This window comes from Anser anser (genome assembly GCF_964211835.1).
Source record: "Anser anser genome assembly, chromosome: 1".
Taxonomy (NCBI): Eukaryota; Metazoa; Chordata; class Aves; order Anseriformes; family Anatidae; genus Anser; species Anser anser.
Window position 1 is genome coordinate 43,091,568 of NC_139720.1, and position 23,430 is coordinate 43,114,997.

Below are 23,430 nucleotides of genomic sequence, written 5' to 3' on the forward strand. Positions count from 1 at the left end.
TGTAATCAACTTTGAATTTGAATCGTATTGCATGGGTGGGAAAAGAACCATTTTTACTGAGGTGTATGGAGAGAATGGCAAGGGTGCGTAAGTAAAGGAAATCTTGTCTTGAAAGGTTTGAACCATAAGAGAGAACTGTTTTTAAATTTGGGTTTAGGTCTAAGATTCAATTGGAAAGAGAGAAAGTACAGAAGATTCAGTATTTAATGTAAACCTTTTTTTCTTAAATGTCTGTTTACGCATAGTTCTATTGAACTGCATTTCCATCCTGCACCATTTCCAGTAATTTAACACCAACATGAAGTCCTACAAGTAAGGAAGTACTTCACATGTCTTCAGGACTCCCTGTTCTGGCTTTGGTCAGCAAAACACTCCCTGTCTCCAGGCTTCTCTCTGCTGCAGAGTTAACTTGAAATATAACTCAACTTTTGCCCTTGGCTCAAATCCCAACCATACACAAAAACTTCTGACTCGAGTATGTTGATGCTGTTCTGCTGAAGGGATTGGCCTGGACTGTCAGAAGGCACAGGCAGCAGTTATGATTAGCATAGCGAGTACAGTTACCCGATGCTGCTCCAAGAACTTGTCTTCATTGCCAAAAAAGGTGTATTTTTACTGTGGGATAATTAGCCTGAATTAACAATCCTTATTTAAAATAAAACCCTCCATCTCTTTCCTTACAGTGAAGACATTGCTTCCCCATTAACTCAGAGTACCCCCTTTTACTGAGGCTAAGCTAACTGAAGAGGAATGAACTTTGCAATGAAAACAGCCCGTAATGTTCCAGGCATCAATTAGACCCACAGACTGCAAGCTAAGCCCCTTTCTGAACTGACTCATGGCAGGGGGGTAGCTTCCTTGTTCACTTTTCCCTTGGCCAGCATAGAAGGTATCGACTTGCATCCTATCTACCAAACTAATGAGTTTGTCTCCTTTTTAATTTACCACATCGCCTCCAATAAATCCCAAAATGCTCTGGGCTGTTATCTGACTCAGAGGGGAATAATTACTGGACTGGCTCCAGCAGCAAGCCTGACTTAATTAAAACATAGTGTATTTCCCAAAAAGGTAGCGAGCAATTTTATTCCGAGTGCAACCTAAAACAACTTTACCACAGGACAGGACAGATGAACTTCACTCTACGCCAAAGCTCCCGGTACTTTTGAGCTGTGCTTCCTTGCTAAATGGTGAAGAGCAGAGCTGCTTTCCTGCGGCCCCTCACCACTGGCATCTAGTCCCTGCTTAGCCCACCTTAATCACTGTGTTCCCAGCTGATTGCTGGCACACACCACCCACTTGTTTCTTACACCCTGGTGTTATGGTAACAAAGCTCGTTGGCATCTACTGGATCTCATGTTCATCGCATCCACTCACACTTGCTGTAGTTTTCTCTACGCCAAGCAGCATCATCTGCTGGCTTGTGGACCATGCTAGACTCAGGGCTGCAAAGCCGTAGAGCACTTCCTCTGTGTGGCAACAAAAATACCTCTACACTTACCATCATCTAGGATTTTTTTTAGTCTGTTTCTTTTGTGGCTTTGGTTTGAAAGCGTTCTTTAAAACAGCTTGGTCACCTTGATTTTTATTAAAGGGGAAAAAAAAAAAGCCACTTCCTGCAGCAGGTGTATTTTCTGTATGCACTGTTTCTCACTGGGAAGGAAAATTTGCTGATATAGTTTTTATTTTTGAACTCTGATGAGTGCAGAACAAATATGGGTAAGACAGGCAGGGATTAGTTAGGGGTATGCTCCCTGCACCTTTTGGGGTACACTGCCAAAGGAAGGGAGCAAAGCTCTGGGAAGAGGTGCTGAGGGTACAGGGCAAGGGCAGGGGTCCCTCCCCTTGTGGCTGAGTGGAGCTCTCCAAGAGCATCGCTGGGAACCAAGAGTTCCTGGCACTGGCAAGCTGCTGGGAGCCACCATTCCCATCTTGCCCACTGTGCTCATTAGCATCTGCAATCAGTTCTAGCTAGTCGTGTTCTCAAAGAGAGGTTAAAGGAGGGTGGGAGTAAGAAGAGAAGTTTAAACATCTTTTTGTTTCCAGCACTAGTCAAGTGTCTCATATGTGACTGAATGACTCAGTGCTCTTATATAGAGCTTGCGACCTCCAAGAATTTTTACTTCATGTCTGTCACAGGTCTGTAAGGACTGTGGGACTCAATTTGATCATAAATTGAGCTGATTTCAGAAGCACTGTTACTGGCTTTCATGGTTATAAATGTTTATATGGTCTTTATGGATAACCCTCTTGAGTCTGTTCTATAGCTACTGTTTCTTGTTGTCCTGCAAGGGTTGGTACAGAAGTGAAATAAAAGAAAAAAAAATGGTAACAGTAATAATAACTTGATTTTTATTTGTGGCAGTGTTATCAACGCTGATAATACCACTGGTCTCCTTTGTTCTAATACCAACCCTATCATGGTGAATTACAGCATGGATGTGTGTTTCCCTTGGGGGAGGGGGTATGGAGGAGCTGCAGAAGCTGCAGGTGAATGAACTGATATGTTGAGTGAGATCACGAAAGTGATTTTATGTGCTGAGAATGCAAAATTAATTTGCAGGCTGGACAGCCAATGGATATGGGCTTGGGAGGGCAGCATGGATTATATTTGAATTTGAGGTACCAGGAAGCCAAACAGTCAACACAACAGAGAAGACAATACCTCTAAATGTTTAAAAAAAAAAAAAATCAGAAATGATTTCCCACTCCAGTAATGTTGAGTATGACTCACAGTTTCGTGCATTTTCATAGATGGTTGTATGAAAATTGTTTTATCTACTACTGACTGATGGTAGGTTTCTTGGCTTTAAAAATATGAACAGCTTGATCTCAAGTACCTTGGTTTAAAAATAAAGCTCTTTTTATAGCATGTCTCAATTTTGACAACCAGACTGTGCAGTAAGTATTGGATTCCATGTATGAGCACATTTTACAAGACTAAACTAGACTCTTAGTTTAGGGATAGGTTGATCCTATGAGTTTGTGAAGTCCTCAGAAAGAGGACTTACAGCTGAACATAATGGTTTTTTGTGCTTAAATCCAAAGTCCAAGTTTCTTGAAGGTTCAGTTTTGAATTTAAAAATGAAGTTCCTTGATTTGTGTTTTTTCTTGAATTTAATTTCTAAGATGTGAAAACACAAAGGTATTCAACTTTTTTTTTTTTTTTGATTATGAGGCTGGAATAAATCTGTAGGAATGAAATGCAATTGTATCTATCAGTAAAATGATTTCTTCTTCGTGTTGCAGAGCACAGATAACTCAAACATATCTATAATTGCTCAGAACAAAAAGTGCTTTGATAATGATATTGTTTGCTCAAAGAATATTTTCATCGCTGTTGGAGACACTGAGATTTATTTCAGTGAACCTTCTGAGAAGCAGGTTAGTTATTTTCTTTCCTTTTTGGGTTGCTTTTTAAGATAAGTGTTTTAAAGTTACAACTCTAAAGAAGCATATTTTTGGAAAATATCTCTCAATCTGGGTTAATGCAGCACAAGTGCCTAGGCCTCAAATACACAGCAGCTCCCAGGAAAAATCTTACTTTATCATTTTTTTCTCTGAGTTCTATTTGTCTCACAAAGAAGACTGCTCAAAAGCCTCAAGGAGTCAAACCATACTGGCATTTATTCGTTTCTCTCCGTTTGTTTTTTTGAAGAGAGACCAAATATCTAATAAAAGCAAACTTGAATGATCCAAAAGGCAGAATATTGAAGTATTAAACAACCTTTCTAGTAATAGTATTGATTAAGTTATATGCTACAGGTAAAATATTCTTCGCTATACACTTTACATTCTTAATTGACTGCATACCTTGGTAGAGTTACTTTATTAGATATTAATAAATATTCATTTCTGTCAGAATGCCTTAAGGGGACAGGAAAACAAATCTAACTATCAGCTGTGGAAGGCTGGATATTATACTGTGATACACTTTCCAGAACAGGACATTACAATTCTGTGGGATAAGAAGACCATGATGCATATTAAAGTCGGACCTCGATGGAAGGTGAGCCAAAAAAAAAAAAAAAGCAACTGAGATTTTGTGTAGTTCTCATTGTTACTAGTGTGATATCTTCTTGTATTACTGATATAGCTGTTTAACATGGTGTTCAGCTGCTAGCATTTCACGGGTAAGAAGTGCCTGAGGATGTGATTTAATGACTGAAGTCCTGAAGAGAAGGGGTTGTTCCTATATGCGTGTTTACTCTGATGTTCCACACATTGCAACCTTGCAATGCAAGTGATTCAGCTCTGACTCAAAGTTAATTTGGGGTGGGAAAAGAGGATTTGTTTTGAGTTACCTAGTTATGTGCATGTTTTTGTAATTGCTGAATATAGTGAAAAAGAAGCACAGGAAATGCATAGCTAGCAACACGGAAGAAAACAGGTTTGTAGCACCGATTGCATTAGGCTGATGGTGGAACTGCACCCTGAGATGTAGTAGAGGCTGCTGAGATGAACAGATCGTGTCGCATCTTGGGTATCAATTAAAAAAAATGTAATATGGGAAAGGATCTAGACAAGAACTTACACTTAAGCCTCGTAAGCATACTGTGACAGGGTTAGGTAATGATGCAGGGAAGAATATGAGGCTCTTTATCTTACCGGTTGTTCTTCCCTTGTCCTTTTCTACATCATCATCTATATGCCTTGGTGCATCTGCAGCTCAATCCATGAGTTCTGATGAAGTAACTTAATCTGCACTTTCAATAATTACATCCCTGCTCCATCTCAGCTATGAGTGCATGTACTGAGAGGGAACAGTTTCCAGTAAAAGAAGAGAAAGTGCACCATGCTAGAAAACAGTATCAGGTATTTTGAAGTGTAGGTCAAAGTTACAATAACCATCTAATCTTATTTTAAAGCAACATTATTGTAGGCTTTTTTCTCAATAGCCATAAGATGCTTGCTTGCTGATTTACCAACCGTCAATACACATAATAATAATAATGATGAAAAATTCTTTTTCTATTTTACAGTAAGCTAACAAGGGGCTAAGGTCTAAAAGTTGCATGCAGATGCACAAATACTTCAAGTTCCTTCTGTTTCTAGCAGCTGTTTTTTCCTTAGGCTCTAGTTTAGTAAGATAAAGTCTGCAGCAGTCATTATGGAAAAAATAATTAGAGTGAGCTGCAGCACCTCAGAAATCCAGCTCCACATTGTACTATTATGCAGAAGAATCTTTTTCTGTATGTATCTATATGTGCATGTATGCATATATGTATGTTCATCAGCAGCACTTCCCTAAACACAAGAATGTTGCAGCTGTCTCTTTCATAACTGCTGTTATGAATGTTCTTGCTAAGTGATCTAAAATTAGAGGCAGCAAGTTTTAATCATAACAACTAGTCAGGCTGCAAAATTACAAGGTAATTCACCTGAACTTTTGACTTCTGGATTGGATGTAGTACTAAGCTTTCAGAAGAAAATATTACTAAGTTCTTACTTTGTAGTTAGAGCAAGTTCTGGGAAACATGAAGAAATTTCTATTGAAAGTTATTTGCAATCGGTTACTGTAAGCATAGCATAATATCAGATATTTTCCAAGTGTAAGTCAGAGTTGGATTCACCTTTTTCAGTTTAAGAACATTTTACTCCACATATATACTCCATACTGATTACTGACTATCAGTATTTTTAAAAAATAAATCCTTCTCATTTAGGGGAAACTGGCAGGTTTGTGTGGAAATTTTGACAAATACACTTCAAATGATCTGACTACATCCAACAACATGGAGGTGAGAAATGCACAGGTGTTTGGAGACAGCTGGATATTAGGACAGGTAAGTTCCGTGTCCAGTAAATATTTTGAAAAAAAGTCATTAATTTTAATTTATAAATGAATACATTATTAGTACATGAAGTACAAGGATTTTCTAAACCGATGGTCAGTATACACGAGGGCATTTGAATTTTTATGTGTATAGGTATGAGATGTGATAATAATGCCTTATATTGTAAGAAACATATACTGAATTTAAATGAAACCATCCAATCTTTTCAGGTAAGGATACACTGATCCCTCTATTAATTAATGATAACTATCTGTCATTGGATAATTAATGATGCTGTCTGCATTTCAGTTTTCTACAAATTTAGATAAAATGCTTTTGATATTTAGATTCAGACCAATTTTAAAAGCAATTGTAATTTCTTGGATGTTGAAGAGATCTGGATACTGAAAGCAAACAGGATTTGAAAGAATAAACTGGAGAAAGAGGTGTCATCAGCCCTCTGAGGCTGCCTGCATACAAGTGACCGCAGGAGGGGCTTTCTCCACAGCGCAAGATGGAAATTCAGAGGAGGAGCTATGCCAAGGAAGCTATAAAATGTACAATCACGTTCAATCAGTGATCTTTTTTGGTTATAGTTTGTAATCAAAAAGCAAACTGATGAAGCAGCAGTGGTGAAGTGGTGGGAGAGAAAAGGCAAGAACAGCATCAGGCACAACCAGTAGATTTCAGAGGAGGAGGGAGGAGGCTGGAGAGAGCAACTGTGCAACTGTGTTTTATAACACAGGAGAATAGGTATTTTATTCATTTGTGCTGAGAAGGAGAAAGGTTTTATAGCATTGTGAACCTCCTGATAAATCAGTATTTGTAAAACACTCCCTTAGGATGCCTGCAAGACCCAGTTTTTAATCTGTTCTCTCCCTGACTCAGAGAAGGAAATTGAACCAGAATCTCTCACCTCATGAAAGAATATGATATCTCTTCTGCTTTGGAAGAAAGCCTTTGAGGTTTTTCTCCCTCAATCTCTCCTTTTGGATCTATATTACACCACATAAAATCTTTTAATCCTGTGACCAAGCAAGGGAAATGTGTTGGCTCCTACACAGTGAGCACTGAAAGTGTTCGTCTTGGCTGGGCACTGTGTTGATGACTCAGAGCCAGGGTTAGCAGGGTACGAGGAGGGGTCCCAGAGACTAGCTCTCCACTCGCTCTCTTCCCTTTGAAAAAAATACTTGAAGAAGCAAGCGTAACTGGAAGGCTTTGGGTTTTATTCCGTAAAAATTTTAAAGATATCTTTTTGGTTCCAATCCCATATATATATATATATATATATTATTTTTTTTTCAATTTCTCTGTTCAGTGGGTTCAGTGGTTGCTTTAATAAATGGCACAGTGTTTGCGCAACTTGAACCTAACATGAACTTCTGGAGTTTTATGACCTTTGCTTAACCAACCCAAACTTGCACTTGCCTTTTTGAGGCCATATATTTTTGTAAAATCTCGTATAATCATCCGGTCTCTGTGGCTGCCAGAGCACGGAGGACCTGAATTCGTTACTGGCCTAGTAGGCAGCCTGTGCTCAGCCAGTCTTGGCACCGCATCTGCCTTCGCAGTAGGCGTCATTAGGACATTTTTCAGAAAGGACCTCTGGCCTTTGCAGAGAGGTATCCTGGTCATCCTTTCTGCATAATCTAAACACTGGAAAGGCGTATTTAGTAGCTGGAGGCCTACAACCCAACTCTGCTTCTGGCAAACATGCCGGCATTGGCACGGTGAGGCGTGTGGGACACTTCCAGGGTTTCTCCCTCCGGGGAGTGGCAGCACAACCCCACACAGCACTATTGGAGCACCCGCACGGGAGGGCAGCCGCTGGGCGACTGCTCTGCAGCCGAGGCTGTGCCACAACACCCCAACTCTGCCTACAGGTCCATCACTGCCGTCTCCTGGGCTTCTCTGCTGCACCAAGGGAGTATGCTTTCAGATGAACTTGTGTTTTCTGAGCTGAGTGTCATTTTGGTTATATTTTTCTGTTCATTTGTTTTTCTTCTTGAAGAGAGACTTAAAGAGAGGGAGCTGTATCTCATCCCTTTTGAGTTATCGTGATGATCTTTGACTCTATTTTTTTATGTGTTGCTCTCTTCCTACCGCTGCTTCTTTATTTGAACTTACAGGGCTAAAGCCATCTGTAGTGTGCCTCCATTTAAAGTCAGTGCAAAACCACCAGGGATGGATTTGGACCACGTATTTGTTTGTGATGTTACAGTTGGTTGCTCTGGTAATGATTATAGTGTGTCACAAAGAAAACATTTTGTCTTCATACACTGAGCAGACAGCAGGAACATTTTAGTACTTCAGAACAAAACACAAAGATTCTGTTTTGTTCAAATGTTTTCAATTATAACAACAAATCAGGGAAAGAAGAAGATAGAGAAAATAGCAGGTAAACATTATATGAGTTTTCTGAGTATGCAAGTATTGAAATATATGATGCATATAGTGTACCTGAGTCCATGGTAAACACATCTTTGTGTAAAATGTTTGTGATGGTTTTGTTTGCTTTTAAGTGCAAGAGCCCAAATGAAACACTAAGACCATGTGAGGTACATCAGAGCAAGTTCCCTTATGCCAAAAAGGAATGCTCAGTTTTATACAGTGATGTTTTCGCACCTTGTCGCAATGTGGTAAGTTTATTAAATAACCCAGATTTGCTCTCAAATAGGAAAACATTAAAATTCCAGTAATTAATTTCTTTTTGCCATTCCCCTCTGCCTGAATGCCATGGAGGATACTTAGTAGAGCCCTGCAACTGTGTGGGTGGGCTATGTTTGAGCAGAGCTCCTTGTTCCTATCAAAACTGGAGCCTAAACATTATGGTGGTAACTGGGAGTCGTGAGTTAGTAGACAGGACAATCAGAGTTCTGTTCTCTTTAGGTTTTATTTATATCTTTTATTTATATAGGTAACTGCATTTTAAAGGCTTTTGTGTATATCATGGGTTTCTAAAATAAACGTTTGTATAATGTGCCTCCAGCTTATCTAAAATGGTTTTATTTTGTTAACTGTTCTGCTCAATATAGAAAGAAATATGAGAAAGCGAGATTTTAACTTCAGAGCTATCGGTATTTTTAATTTGCTGACAGCTTATCATCTGCTTTTTATCAAAACTCTGCAGTATGGTGTCCTTGTTTCCTCAACACCTAGCTGAGCTTGGAACTTGAGTTGCAAGAATGTCCTTAAGTTCAGTCTAGACAAGATGGGGATGACAACAGCTTGTGCGGGAATCTTTTATTCCATCATAGTTCACCCTTTATCAACACATGATGTGCTCTGTACATTTATGCCTCTTTCTGATTTTAGCCACCCAAAGGTATTCAGTAATTGGAGGTGCTTCTTAACACCTGTGCAGGCAAGACCCCCTATGACATTTTGTTTCAGTCTCTTGTTTTCCTTATGACTATTGATACTAAATGAGATCGTTAGATGTCTCAGCTGAACCTCCTGACTTTCAGGACTGAAGTTTGATATCAACATGGTTAGGAATTTGCCTGAAGAGGAGGTTGCAGTAGCTTAACCCAGGAAATTTATTAATGTTGACTTTGGTTACTATGTGAAGAATTTTTTGAGCATGTGCCTGAGAACACAGTGATGAGTGTATTTTCAAAGTGGAAAGTAATAAATAAAAATGGAACTTTTGAGAGTTTTTAAGGAGCTGTATTATAATAACTCTTAAAGACATTTTCTCTTGAACATTCATTTCCAGTATCTTACCCATGTTGTGATTAACATTTTCAAGTATTATTCCAAGAACTTAGCATAATGATATTAAGAAATTCATGTCAGGTGCAAAACATGGCATTTAATCAGTTGTCAGGTATTTTCATATGCACATATCCATCTTCTATGAGACAGGTTGTAAAGTAAACATCTTTCAGGTGTTTTTACAACCTCTTCATTAGCATGTGAAAAATACTGCTCTTTTGAAAGGTACTGTGACTTCCTACCTGCCTAACTACTGGCTGCACCAGCAGGGAAAGTGGTTCCAAGGAAAAAAATATATCCAAGCAGAGACAGACACTGGAGGCCTGGGAGGAACAGAAGGTGTAGATGTGGGTCTCAGGAGGTGCATGGAGCCGTGCTCTTGCAGTCACTCCTGTTGTGTGGGCAGTGGAGGATGCTACTGTGCATGGGGACAAGCTCCTTCTCTAGGACAGGTGGCCTGTGGGTTCAGCATAGGCTGGAAAACCCCGTTTTCAGGGAGACAAAATCTTGCATCTCTGGCTGGCAGCGACTGATGGATTGCAATTGCCCGGCTGAGCACTGAGCTCAGCAGGGCCTGAGGGGAGCCCTGACGCTTGCAGAAAGAAAGGTCTTCCTCATAACTCCTGAACTCAGCAGGAGCTTTGACCCTAGCCTCCCAGCTTGTCACAAAATGGAGAGATGCTGTTCTGCGAATGGGAGACAGGTTGAACTCTGGAGCCAGTCTGCTGATTTGCGATTCCTGCTGAGCTACTATAGCCATTTTCAACGGAGCTAATGCTCATGTCCCTGACCCACTGGTTTTCAAAATAAGAAAAAGAGTGAAAGCAAAATGGCATCTCTCTCCAAGCACTAAAGGCAGAAAAATGGTCATCTTATCTCTGCTGGCATCTAGCAACTGCCAGCTGAGAAGCTGTCTCAATGTTAGATAAGTGCTGCCTTGTTGCTGTGGTGGTATTTGGGTAATCTGATGAGTGCCACTGGAGTGCTCTACAGCTGAGCTAGATTAGAGTCTATAAATGATTCTAAACTGAAGAAATACATTGTTTTAAAGTTCCTATGTGTTGAAAAAGAACACTTTTTTTTTTTTTTGAGATCTAGCTCGATATTACAAAAATGGTGATTTAAATCCAAGAAATACTGTATCAGTATCATGCTATTAAATTTGGGACTGCAGTAGGATTTTAGAGTGGCGAAGTGAGTGTCTGAACTAATGAAGATTTTTGGACAAATTATATTAAAAACTTGATAAATGTAGAAATATATTTCTGCAAAATGTCACCAAGTGCTCAAGCTTTATTTTCCTGACCAAAAGCCCCTCTACAAATTGCTACTTTAATTACTCAATCATCAGTTGCAGCTCTGATTTTGCTGTTCTTCATGCAAAACTAACAGGATGGCTATAGGTGGCAGCATTTGCTTTATGAAAACACTGTCACATTCAACATGCTCTTCAGAGTCAACAAATAGAAAGTGTAGACAGTCATACTTGTTAATAATTTTTTCTTTTGGTCTGTAAGGTAGGTACAAAATGGTCATTCACAGTGCAGTTTTTGTAAAAGATTGTATCCAAACCTTAGAAAATATCTTATATTTGTGGTAAATTACTTCAGACAATCCTTCCAGAAGTAGCATTCCTGCTGAAAATTGTGCAACAGGAATTTGTACAGCTCATGCAATAAAGTCACCTGCTCTCTCTCCCCACCTCCCCCTTCCTTTTTTCCAGATTGATGTGACTTCCTTTGTCAAAAACTGTCATACAGACACATGTAACTGCAATCTTGGTGGAGACTGTGAATGTTTGTGTACCAGTATTGCAGCTTATGCCCACAAGTGCTGCCAGCAAGGAGCGGTGATACACTGGCGATCTCCCTCTCTCTGTGGTATGTACCTGGGCTGGCCTCACACCAGAGCCCACTCAGAGAAAGGGACATCTTTGGCTTTTATCTTCCCAAAATTAAAAATTTAACAGAAGAAGGTGGATAATAAATACACTTCACATTTTTAAAAGTGACCTGTGTGTTAGCTGCTAAACACCTGAATATACTCTCCTTAGAGGACTGGTTGTGCTCAGAGGCTGTTGGAAAGGCACAGGCATACCACATGTGGGGAATGCCCAGGATTCTGTGTGGGGTAGCAAAGACGTTCAATCTGTTCTACTTTTCACTGACAGTGGGAAGAGTTCTTAGCTATAGAATAATTAGTGCTTCCGGTCTGCTGTCCTGGCACATCTGTTCAAATATGCTCTATGTCACTGAATAAAAGCCAGAGGAAATAAAGTCACTAGTTGAAATACATTACAGAAAATGAAACTTCCTCCGATGAAAGTGAATTTTACATTTTTAGGGTGAAGGTAAGCATGAACTGTGTTGTTAATTTGTAGTAATAATATCCTTGTTTTCTTTTTCTTTTAGCTTATGACTGTGAATATTACAATCGAGGTATGTAGTACTGAATATTACTCTCTTTGATTCATCCTGGTATTTATATACCTTGATGAAAATACATAGGCTTCATGTTTGCTAGTATACCACCTAGCTATGTGCTAGAAACAAATCTGTATTCCCTGATTACAACATCAAATCTGTTTTTATAAAGCACTTAGTTGCAGGCCATTGACTAAAAACCCAATCATTTCTCACATTGACCACTCTAGAATATGGAAGGTGTTTTTGACAAACTGTTTATCATCTTTCTTTCTGTACTATGCTATTTTGAAATACTTTTCTCCCCACCTATTATTTTGTTTCTCTTTTAAAAACAAAAACCCAAGACACACTTGTCTGTATTGGTTCACTCAGACTGAACCTGAAAAACATTTAGTTTGGTAATATCTCTCTTTAGCTGTTGTGATTTAGTTTATATCTCTTTAGTTGTTATGATTTATCTATTGGTTTATTTATTTATTTGTTTGGATTCTTGATTTGGGTATATGAGATCAGTGAGCTCAGCAAGTTAGCAAAGCAAGTCTCCATGAGTCTTTCTGCTGTATGTCCAGAGACAGTGGGAGCATGGAAACAAACAACTTACTTGTAAGTAAAAACACATCTGGAATCTCGGATGAAATATGATACACTGCACACAGAAAACAAAACTAGTTATAGCTCGCGCTGAGAAGAGTCTCTGTAAGCTGCAGCAGTGTTGGAGGTTATCTCATTTCTGTGCTCCCCGTTCCCTGGGTAGGATTACATAGTCACAATCACTTGAGTTCTCTGGACCTTCAGATCCATTAGATAGAAGAGGTGACAAATATGTCATTTGCCACATATTCCTTGCTCATTTAACATCATTATGTCACTATACTGACTATTGTTTGCAACATAACCTCTGATTAGTAACAAAGGTGTTTTCCTCCACTTAGGCAGACACAGTAAAGTATCACTGGAGGCAAGTGCTTGTATGAACACATCCCTTGTATTCTTCAGTTTCACAGGATGAATCTGCACAAAATTACTTTTTGCCACTGTCTGTTTACTGGTGTAGTGCTACAATATCTGTGAGAACAAAATAAAATATATGGAAACTGGATATTGCATGTGGGATGTTAAAACATGAAAGATTTGGTTGATGATTAAGGACACCCACGATTCCTGTTATTATTTTTTTTGTGTGTGTTTCTTCCATTCAGTTCTTCTATAGGTATCTAAAAATGCTGTGTTTTTTTTTTTAAGCTTATTTTATTTTATTTTATTTTATTTTATTTTATTTTTTCTGTGCAGTATCTCATATACTATTTGGGATTTGACCAATGTGAATAAAACCAGATAATCTCACATTAGTAAGGGATTCAAATATTGACACATTGTTGTGCATCTAACATAGTTATACATGGTTATTACCATTTGAATTTTCACCCCACTGAACTAATTACCTTTGGTGTTGTGAAATTTAAGTCTTTTTATCCAGAAAGGAGTGGTGTAGACATAATGCATCTCTGATGATACTGAGTTAAGATTAATCATCATAATTAATCTGATAGGATTTTTAGAAAAAAAAAAAAAGAAAACCCTCATATTTTATGAATATTTGTCACACTTATTAACTTATGCTATTGGGTTTTATTCTAAATTGGCTTGTTTTCTTTGGATTTTCCTTCTTATATTGACATATAAAAGAGTTTGCTCTAGTTCAGTTAAGAATTCGGTTGAACCAACTGATGGGATGATTCTTTGACTTGGCATGTGTAGTTATAACTGATTTGCTTCTACTTTTAACGGGTGAAGGTCAGTGACCCAGCTGTGTTAAATAATCTTAGTACTCCCTGATGTCTCAGTTTATAACCTCAACATTTGCAGCATGTGGGTGGATTGCTGTGCCATGCAGCACATTTTGGAAGTCAGGGAGAAGCTCTAGAAGGAAGTTAGCTTGTGCTTGTGCTCCAGAATTCAGAACTGAGACCTATTACATTTTGAAATTGGTAGGATACATGATTTTCTGCACAGGTCTCACAAGTACTCTACTATAAAGTAACTAACTCCTGTACCGTAAAGTAACTAACTCCTTAGAATGAGAGTAGTATTCGTGTAATAAACTTCCTGTGGCATCCCTTCTTAGATTTGGATACCGTTCAAGCGTTTGTAGGAAGTGAGATATTAAAAAAGAAGGGAAAATTGGCTAACTGCAATCACACAAATGTGACTTTCGATACATCCTTTTTAGCAACTTGCATCCTGTAATGAGCATCATACAGTAGACAATGCTTTTCTGCTTTAGAGAGTCCAACCCACTACATTAGCAGAATTTAGATACTGCTAGGTATACCTGGCTTTCTACAATATTCCTTGCAATGTGGAATCTTGTCTTACTTAAAAAGTAGTAAGAAAATCAAGGATGGCACGTGTTGACCATTGAATGCCATCAAAACACCTTCTGGTGTGTGGGATGGCTCTTCCTCTGATTCTTTTTTGTTCTGCATGATGTCAAACTGTTGAATCTTTGTGGAAACTTTCTCAGTTACAGCTCAGTCCTGCTTTTGCTGTAGTCACAGGCAAAATGTTTGTTAGTACGTGGGGATGAACATCCCATGATTTAGGGTAGAGTCAGTAATTGACTTGCCACTTCCATAAAAGGGATCACTTTGTGGCAAGTTTGTGAGCTTCCAGTGCATACGAACTCCAGCATAGCTTCATTATAAAAACACTAGTTATTTTCTTGTAGTTTGCTTCAGAAAATGGTGTTTAACTTCTAGCAAAGCCAAATCTCGTTATTAAGATAAGTTCTTCCCTCTTAGAAGAGTCATATCAGAAAGCAGATGTTCTAGGTTAGGAAAGGGGTTCAGTCTTCTCACTGGGATTAAAGGATTAAAAGCTTTCTCAAAATTTACAAACCTTGTTTATTACTCACAAGGCAAGGTCTTAGAAGTATGCTGCTCTTGGTTCTTTCAGTGGGGTATAGTGACAAAGACTGATGCTGTTATATCTCAATGTATCCCTGTGAGCCTTTCCAGCCCCGCAGAAATAGCTTTAAGGGTATGTTATAGGATGTCTGGGGCATAGTTGGGACAGCAGCATTTTGGCAGCAGTACCAGCTGAAGTTGTTGTCACCGCTATATTGGCATGAAGTTTTGGATGACTATGTGCTGAACCAGACTGGAAAATTTAGCTGGTCATTTTTCAGTAGGATTAGTTTACTGCTGAAGTACTTAGGATGGCATAATAAATGGGGCTGTAGGGGGACAGAAGCAAGTGGTCTTTGGGAGAAGATGAACTAGACAACTGCTTAAGCAAGGGTGCTGCCAAAACTTCAATTACAGCCTTCTTTTTTAATTGCCTTGTAAATATTGGAGTAGTTTCAGTGTCTGTTTGGGGAATAATATTAAAGTTACTGTGTTGATATTCCAAAATATGGAAATAAGGACACGTGAAAGACAAAATACTACACAGAGGCAGCCCAGATCGCTTTCTTGTACGTGCCATTTTATGAGGATAGCTGCCCACACTCCTTTATGCTCACTTTGTATCTATTGTGTTTTGGAAAGCAAGCAAAGAGGAAGGGAGTACCTTGAACAGATAGATACAGACCTACTCCAGCATAATACCTTGAGGCATTGAGCTGTAGTTCAAAAAATATTTGATTCCAGGTAAGGTGAAATATTTAAGGCAATATATTATGTCAGCTAAGGCTTAAGTTTTGTATGTTATGCAAGTTGGATTGTTTTTTCTTTTACTATTTGATTTTTCTTCTCTTAGGGCTTGGTGAAGGACCCTATATTTTGGCAAGTTCTGGAGAAAATGACACAATTATAGGAGCTAATGTATCTAGTAGAAGGATATTTCCCCTGCCTAGAACTGGAGCATATGGAAATGTATTTTTCAGTTTCATGATAACTCCAGGTCTTTTCAAAGATAAAGATTTATGTAAGTGTTCTCAACATTACTGTGAATGTCAATACATATTTTTCAAACTATACGAATGTTTTTTTGCTGCATCTTCTAAACCTAAAATAGTCTAGATATTTTTAGTTATTGGAATAATAACAATGAAGTGTTATGATTTTGAGGAGGAATACTGACTTTTTTGAAAAAAATATTGGAAAACCTACCTGTCAGCTCTAAAGCTGACTTCAGAAATTGTTTTAGATATGCTGCAAAATATGAGTGAAGAATTCCTTCTTGAGAAAAATGTAATTAGATTGTGTAACTGTAAAATGGAAAAATTTGCATATGTATCTAAAAAGTAACAATTCTGAAGATGAGTGAAGAAAATTTTGTCTCCAGTAAAATCATTTCTTTTCTATCTATTCTCCTATTTTGTGACTATTAATGCACCATAAAGCATGCAAATTAGAACAACCAATCTGGCTCCTGCATTATTAGTGAACGGCATCTCAATATAATGTAGAAGGACGTTTCTTAGGTCAACAGCTATTCCTAAAGTCTATTCTTCATTTATCAGAGACAGATCCAAACAATATAACCAAAAATAGATGTTTAAATATTTTACCTTCTGCCTTCTGCATATGTTTTCTTTTCTTCACGTACACTGAGTTTGTGCCACTGAAGTCAATGCTGACTTTCTCATTGCTTTCTGTAGTTACAGAATTTAATTTTTTGACAAAATCCTAAACCCTCAAAAGTCAACATAGAGAAGGGCTGTATTTACTATAAAATTTGAAACTATAGTCACAAGCTGTGGACAATTTTCCATGTAGGTTTTTAGCTACAATTTTAAAAACGGAAGGTATATAAAATAGAAGAATTAGTTCAGTCTTGTCCAATTATCCAACCAGTGTCAAGTATAAGTAAAATATTCATTATGTCTGTGCAGTACACAGTTTTCATATTTGTGAGGGATGAGGTAGTGCTCATCTAGATTAAAGATATTGCTAGATTGTATTCAAGGTGACAAACAGATCTGAAGTCAGCCTTATTCTAAGTTCTTAAACTCTCAGATAATTTTCTTCACTTCCAATTTTTGGCAGGAGTAGAAAAAACAGAGGGTTGAGTCTTTTATTTGCCCACAAGTTTTCTTACTGTATTTCTGGATATGACTGTAAAAAAAGCTTGACATGAAGTAAAGCACGCTCTTACAGAATTTGCAATGTTACTTACTAAACAAGTTTCATTGCAGTTGAACAGTTGGATGTCCAAAGCTGAGGAAAAACTATCTCCATTTGAGCATATCCCAAGCTGAGACTGCTTATGAATTATTTTGAAGGCTGGCAGTAGTAGGATGAATGTAGTTTTTGTCTGATTAGCTCTTTGGTGAACTCTGCATTATGTGATCACTTGAAGTTTCTTTTTCACCTGCATTTCTACCTTTTCCATACTATAGATTTATTTATTTATTTATTTTTCTATAAAGCAGTGTTTAAAAGGAGCCACTTAGCCAATATATAGGTTGAATTTCACTTTCAGACTGTTTTCTATGAAAAGTTTGCTATTAATTTTTTTTTTCTTTCGTCGAAGCTCTGTCTCTTGTTTCCCTTGAATCTGCTGAAAGGCCAAACTACTTTCTGTACATACATGCAAATGAAACCATTGGTCTGGAACAGTGGCAGGCAAGTGCCTCCTTTCGGAGACGAGCCACATTTTTCCACCACCAAGGCCTCTGGAGTCCAGGGCTCAGTGCCTTTGAACTGCACAGTAAAAAAGGTTTTTTCATCATTCTCACATCATCTGGTGTTAAAGTGGCAAAGTACGATGACTCAGAAGAATTCAAACGTCTAAGTAGCTTTAGTATTGAAGGTAAATTTTGCATAATCCACAGGGATAAGTTTGGTTTCTTCTTCTTGCCTTCAGAGCATTTCTCATGCATTAGCAATAGTAACAAGTATTTTTATCTTGTTCTTAATTACTATTCCGTCTTTGTCTTCCATTCTACATCCAAATGTTATTTTTTTTTTGCAGATACAAAGAACACTTTACTTTTTGACTATATTTTCATTGTTTTATTCTTTCAAAATAAATGTGGCATGTCACAAAAAGTGCATGTTAATGTCTTGTTATTGAGCTACAGATATCTTTTTTTTTTTTTCTTGAATGGAGTAACAGTATCACATTTGAAACAAAGAGTACATTCACTATGTTTAACTATGTTTAACTGATCTTTTTAAACAGAATGTGTTGTGAAAAATGAGTAGTTGTTTGTATCTTTGATGTTTCAGTGTCTTTTACCTTGATTGAATTTAAAATACTTATTCAAATGACATAAATGAACAAAATCTCACCTATTAAAGTTCTTGAATATTTCTATACTGGTTTTTCCTTTTTTACATTTTTCTGAAAATTCCAAGGGTATAGAAAATACTATAAATTTATATTTTTTTTGACTACTAAACAAATAAATAATACCTTCTCCTCCTTTTTCAGAACTCAGTGCCTCTGTGCCTTATAGAAGGATGTGTGAATGGAGATATGAATCTTGTGCTAATCCTTGTTTTAAAACATGTAGTGATCCTGAAGGAATAGCGTGTAAATTTCTTCCTCCGTAAGTCAAATTAAGCTCAATATTACTGCTATATTTTTTCATGTAATGTTCATACAGAATGTTTTCTGAAAATTACTTCAGCTGCAATGTCCATTAATTTTTAGTCATCCAAATTTCAATAGCAAATCTCACAATTAGTGTGAAAACATTTGCAACAAGCCACTTGTTTTCCATGTTATATATTCTTGTTTACATATGATCTTTTGACATAAGTAGGAACAAAGAATAAAAGGGTTTGTATTTAGCCTAGGGGATTAGCTTCTGGTAGTGCTAGATTAACATTTATTAAATGAAATGAACTCTGTTCCCTTCAGCAGATATGATATATTCAAATCCTAAACTGGTATCTCATGATACTGTAACTGATTTAATCCTTCTGGTGGTTAAAAGTCTGAGACCAAAAGCTAGAGGAATAGTTAGGGTGAATGACGCCCTCTCCTGTGAGAGGATGGAACTTTACACTAAAAGATGGTCTTTGGCATGACAGGAGAGATTTTACCCTCTTGCTGTTAGTTTGTTAGTCTTAGTAATAAGCTTTCCTGTTTCCATGGATCTCCCCAGCACCTATGGAAAGTGAATTTTTATAAATAAACCAAAGGACAATATGTCTAAAAACTCAAGACACAAAATCCAGTGGAAAAGAAATGATATTTTGAATTTCAGATTATCTCCATGGGCCCATGCAATCTATAGTTAGGATTATTACTAATATAACTAATTTCCTGTCTTGATATTTTTACATTTTTTTCTGTATTGGCACATGGGTTTCTTATTGAATGATTTTATTGTTAAAAATCCCCCCATAATTAAAAGGTAAGATAATATATAGATTTGTCTGTACTCTTCCACTCTGAAACTGCACAAGAATGAGACTTTTTATAGAGTCAGTCTAAGTATCTTAATATCTGAAATGAACATATCTGGGCAAAACAGCACTCTTGCAAGTTAAGTTCTTGGTCCTATTGGAATCTGTTCAGCTTAGGCACCTGAACTTCCACCTGTGTTTGGAAGCAGAATGCTCCAAAGCCATCACATCCATCAGCATATGCAAATAATTGATTATTAACAATTTAGAAACAGAATTGTGCTGTCTCATTGACCTTAAAATAACTCATAATTCTGTGTTCATCTTTACACTGGAAAGTTCTCAGAACTCTGATGGGGAAGACATTCAAATGTCTCGTTTTACCAAAATGAAATAATTTAAAATTGATTTGTATTTCTGCTGTGGCTTTAGAATTAACTATACAATATTTTAAAGGGTTGAGGGATGCTTGCCATACTGTCCCAAAAACATGATCCTTGATGAGGTCACACTTAAATGTGTTTACCCAGAAGATTGTAAGTATATTTTATGATATTAATCTAATCTTATAAATTGTTTTACAGATAATGAGAAGTGATTTAATCAGATGTGTTTTGATTTATTATTATTATTTTTATTATTTTTTTAATTTTTATTAAATGTTTTAACAATATATCTTTCTGTTGAAGAGCTTCACTCTGGGACCTAGGCTCCATTCCCAGTCATCCAAAATACATCTTCTACATTCATATGAATATCTGTATTGAATTCCTTCATTTATCTAATAGTGTGAAATTCAACATTTTTGGTGTTTTTAGACTCACTATAACTGTGATTTGACTATATAATGCTAGAGTGTCATATGTATATGAAAGATCTCAAATGGAAAAAATATTGCTGTGGTGAAAAGTTCAGACTTTTCAGTAGGTGAGCCATTCCTAACAACTTCCTTATATCTATTTAATAACTTCTGGTGTGTGAAGATACCACTATTTGCTTATTTTTTGAATATTGCATTCTTTTAACACAACTATTGCATTTTAATACTTCATTTTTTCCTTTACAAATTTAAATTAATTGCATTTTGATATTTGTTAGTATAAAGTTATCTCATATATTATATTGCCTTCCAAAGATATAAAAGAAGATAGCATACTCTATAAACTACTTATGCCAATTTTTTTTACTATTTTAGATTTACTGAATTTTCCATAGAATTCCCTTGTTGCTTCAAAACTGCTCTGCAAATTCAAGGTTTTCAGTAATAATAAAAATTGGCTACTCCATTTGCAAAGAAAATTAGAATCTTCTTGAGAGTGAGTTGAGTTCCTCAAAGCCATCAGGCAACCTGGAACCATTGGTAACTTATCTTTTCAGCAAAATTATGCTCTGGTTTGTTAGTATTTAAATGGAACTTGAATATACATAGATGTTGATATCTTGCTTTACCAATAATCCACAAAAGACAGTGAAATGTGCATTTTCATTTTAGGTATACCTGTGACACCTGTGGAATCAGCAATTGAAACAAAACCTTCATTGTTATTCCCTCATGTGATTACTACCACAGCGAGATTTCCTCAGAAACATCCTATTCTTGTTACTTCAGGGACTGAGTCAACTCGTACCCCTATGACAACCGAAATTACCATGAAGGCAAACACAACTTCAGCAGGAATGAATATGTCAGCGCAGTCCACTACAGATTTTTATTCACTGGAAGCATCTAATGCAGCCACCTATTCGACATTTTCATTATCAAGTACAGTGGAGCCTTCTGGTGTACCTCACAGCACAGCAAGCCCTTCTGTCCTTTCCAAACTCATATCTTCAACAGATTTTCTAACTGCTTTTCAAACCTCAGCAGTCACATCACATACTGTCAGTTCTACCCCATCTATAACTTCACCTATTCCAATAGCAACTTCAACAACCTTACTCAGTGCCAGTCCTCTTCCAACAGGTTCTACATTATTAATACCCAGTTCACTAGGGGTAGTTCCACTTCCACTTGAAGCATCAACCACTCAGCTAGGAACTGCTCCCTCTACCTCAACAAATTTGATCTCCAAACCATTTTCTGTCACTTCTGAGCTGCCAGCAGGGACTATGAGGAGTAGGAGTCCTTCAGTAAGTCATTCTAAGGGAACAGGCATATCTTCTGAAGTGTCCTTGCCTGCTTTACTGGCTGGCAGAGCAACTTTCACAAGACCCCTATTTCTCCTAGGTTCACGGCTGACATTAAGTACACCTACTTCTCCTGTATCCACTTTGTCTGTTAGAACTATGTCTGGTTTTGGCCAACCTGTAGTTCACTCGACACCCATTTCTGCATTAACTTCAGCAGCTCCTCAAATTCCTAAAACAACTAGATTTGAGACAAGTTTTCCTCAATTAATCTCATCTTCATCTTCAGAAACAACCAAACCCTTGTCTAAAACTTCTCTGGTACCATTAAATACAAGTTCGTTAGCTAGATTTTCTCCAAAGCCATTTTTATCTTCAGTGGAAATTTCAGTGACTGTTTCTAAGCAGACATCTCCATTAATGAAAGGCAGTATTTCTACTGCTCTGCCCATAGTGGCTAGATCTTCACCTCAAGTTGCTTCTCAAATCCCTATAAAAACTTCTTCAAGTCCTTCTGTAACACACATAGTCTCAATACCAGTGCATTCTCTGACTACTTCCCTGAAGCCCAAAGCTATGAGAGATGTCACTGTTGTCTCAAAAAGTATTTATAAAGAACCTTCCACTTTTTCAGTGTCTCTACTAGCCAATCCTACAATCTCTGATACATTTTTAGCAAGCTCAGCCTCAACAGAAGATAAATACATAATCCCCACTGATTCCTATTCACTGTCATTCATTTCTAAAAAGCCGAAGAAAACCATTAGTTCTACAGTCTTCCCTATTAGGACATTGGTATTACCTCCAAATGCAACATTAACAACCACTGAAAAAATTACAGAGTACCTAATAAGTCCTCGCACAGAGATGAAAACCATGCCTGTTGCACAAAGTGCAGGCACTTTCTTCCCTAAAGATCTTTCTTTTACAATACCATCATCTCTACTTAGAATCTTATCAACATCACAACCATCCTCTGTAACATCTCATACTACAAGTTTTTCAGTGATTCCCATATTCAGCAGGACATCTTCATTAACACGAAATATAACTGCTACCCAAACACCAGTTTCATCTCTAGATGCACAAGGAGCCTCAAAAAGTCCAGTTACAGACTTTGCAACTTCTACAGATTTTTCTACATTCATTTTAAACATTAGCTCTTGTACTTCCCTTTCAGCAGCACTAAACACATCCATTATAATGCCCTCTTTACTAATGCCTAAAACTCCTAAGGTCATTTTAGAAAGCCAGTCTGGTAGAGTCTCCATGTCTTCACCTCCTCCTAAGACCACTCATATCTCTACTGTTTCTCTAGGAAAACAGAGTTCTTCGATAAGTTCTTCAGCAGAAGATGAAACAATATCAGTCATGTCAGCTGGAATCATCACTCAATCCACTGCACCAATGATAATGAACACAACAGTGAATGCTACATCCCTAAAAACACCTTATACTTTTGTAAAAATACCACCTAGTTCTTCAGCCAGTTTATTAATTGCTTCTGACACTACTGCATTCCCTAGGATTACTTCAAAAACGTCTGATTCTTTTGTTGCTGATTTGAAGTTTCATATGGCTTCACCTTCAGCTCCTACCACCATAGAAACACCTATGTATATATCACGCAAGTCTTTATTTACATCTCCAGCATCTCATGTTTCACAGAGCAGTAAAGAAACTCCAAAAATGACGGTCATGAAAACAACTGTTACTACAAATCCATTATCACAGACAAAGAGTATTTCATTTACAGCTTCAGAATTTAAGTATGCAACCTCATTTGAAAGAAATTCAGATACTTTAGAAAGCAACCAGACTTCACATTTGCAAAGAAATGTAACCAAGACAAAGTCAACCACAACAGAGAAATCTTCCCTGCCTTATTTGACAGTACCTGCAGGTCAGAGTTCACCCTTTTCAAGAGAAAGAAATATAACCTTAGCAAAAAATCTCTCTGAAGTTCCAGATGTAACAACATCTGATTGGTCTAAAATCCTAACACAGAGAACAGGTAAAGCTTATTTCAATTTAACAGAGCCCACAGAGTTGGAGAACAGAACTGTAATAGATTTATCCCAT

At 37.3% G+C, this 23,430-nt stretch overlaps 1 protein-coding gene across 11 annotated transcripts in view; it reads left to right on the plus strand.

Moving 5' to 3' along the window:
- The window catches only part of OTOGL (otogelin like), a 100,295-nt gene that overhangs the window by 46,963 nt on the left and 29,902 nt on the right, over positions 1–23,430 (plus strand). For 10 of the 11 annotated variants that reach the window (XR_014578110.1, XR_014578111.1, XR_014578112.1 and 7 more), the window contains 11 exons: positions 3,247–3,381; positions 3,860–4,006; positions 5,664–5,783; positions 8,297–8,413; positions 11,215–11,371; positions 11,903–11,929; positions 15,677–15,844; positions 17,396–17,674; positions 18,299–18,416; positions 19,678–19,757; positions 20,714–23,362. Coding sequence is in view for 8 of the 11 variants with exons in the window: in XM_083820197.1 (XP_083676323.1) it covers positions 3,247–3,381; positions 3,860–4,006; positions 5,664–5,783; positions 8,297–8,413; positions 11,215–11,371; positions 11,903–11,929; positions 15,677–15,844; positions 17,396–17,674; positions 18,299–18,416; positions 19,678–19,757; positions 20,714–23,362 (3,997 nt within the window). In the remaining 3 variants the exon portion in view is untranslated. The remainder of the gene's footprint in view (positions 1–3,246; positions 3,382–3,859; positions 4,007–5,663; positions 5,784–8,296; positions 8,414–11,214; positions 11,372–11,902; positions 11,930–15,676; positions 15,845–17,395; positions 17,675–18,298; positions 18,417–19,677; positions 19,758–20,713; positions 23,363–23,430) is intronic. The other variant, XM_083820191.1, reaches the window with a different exon arrangement.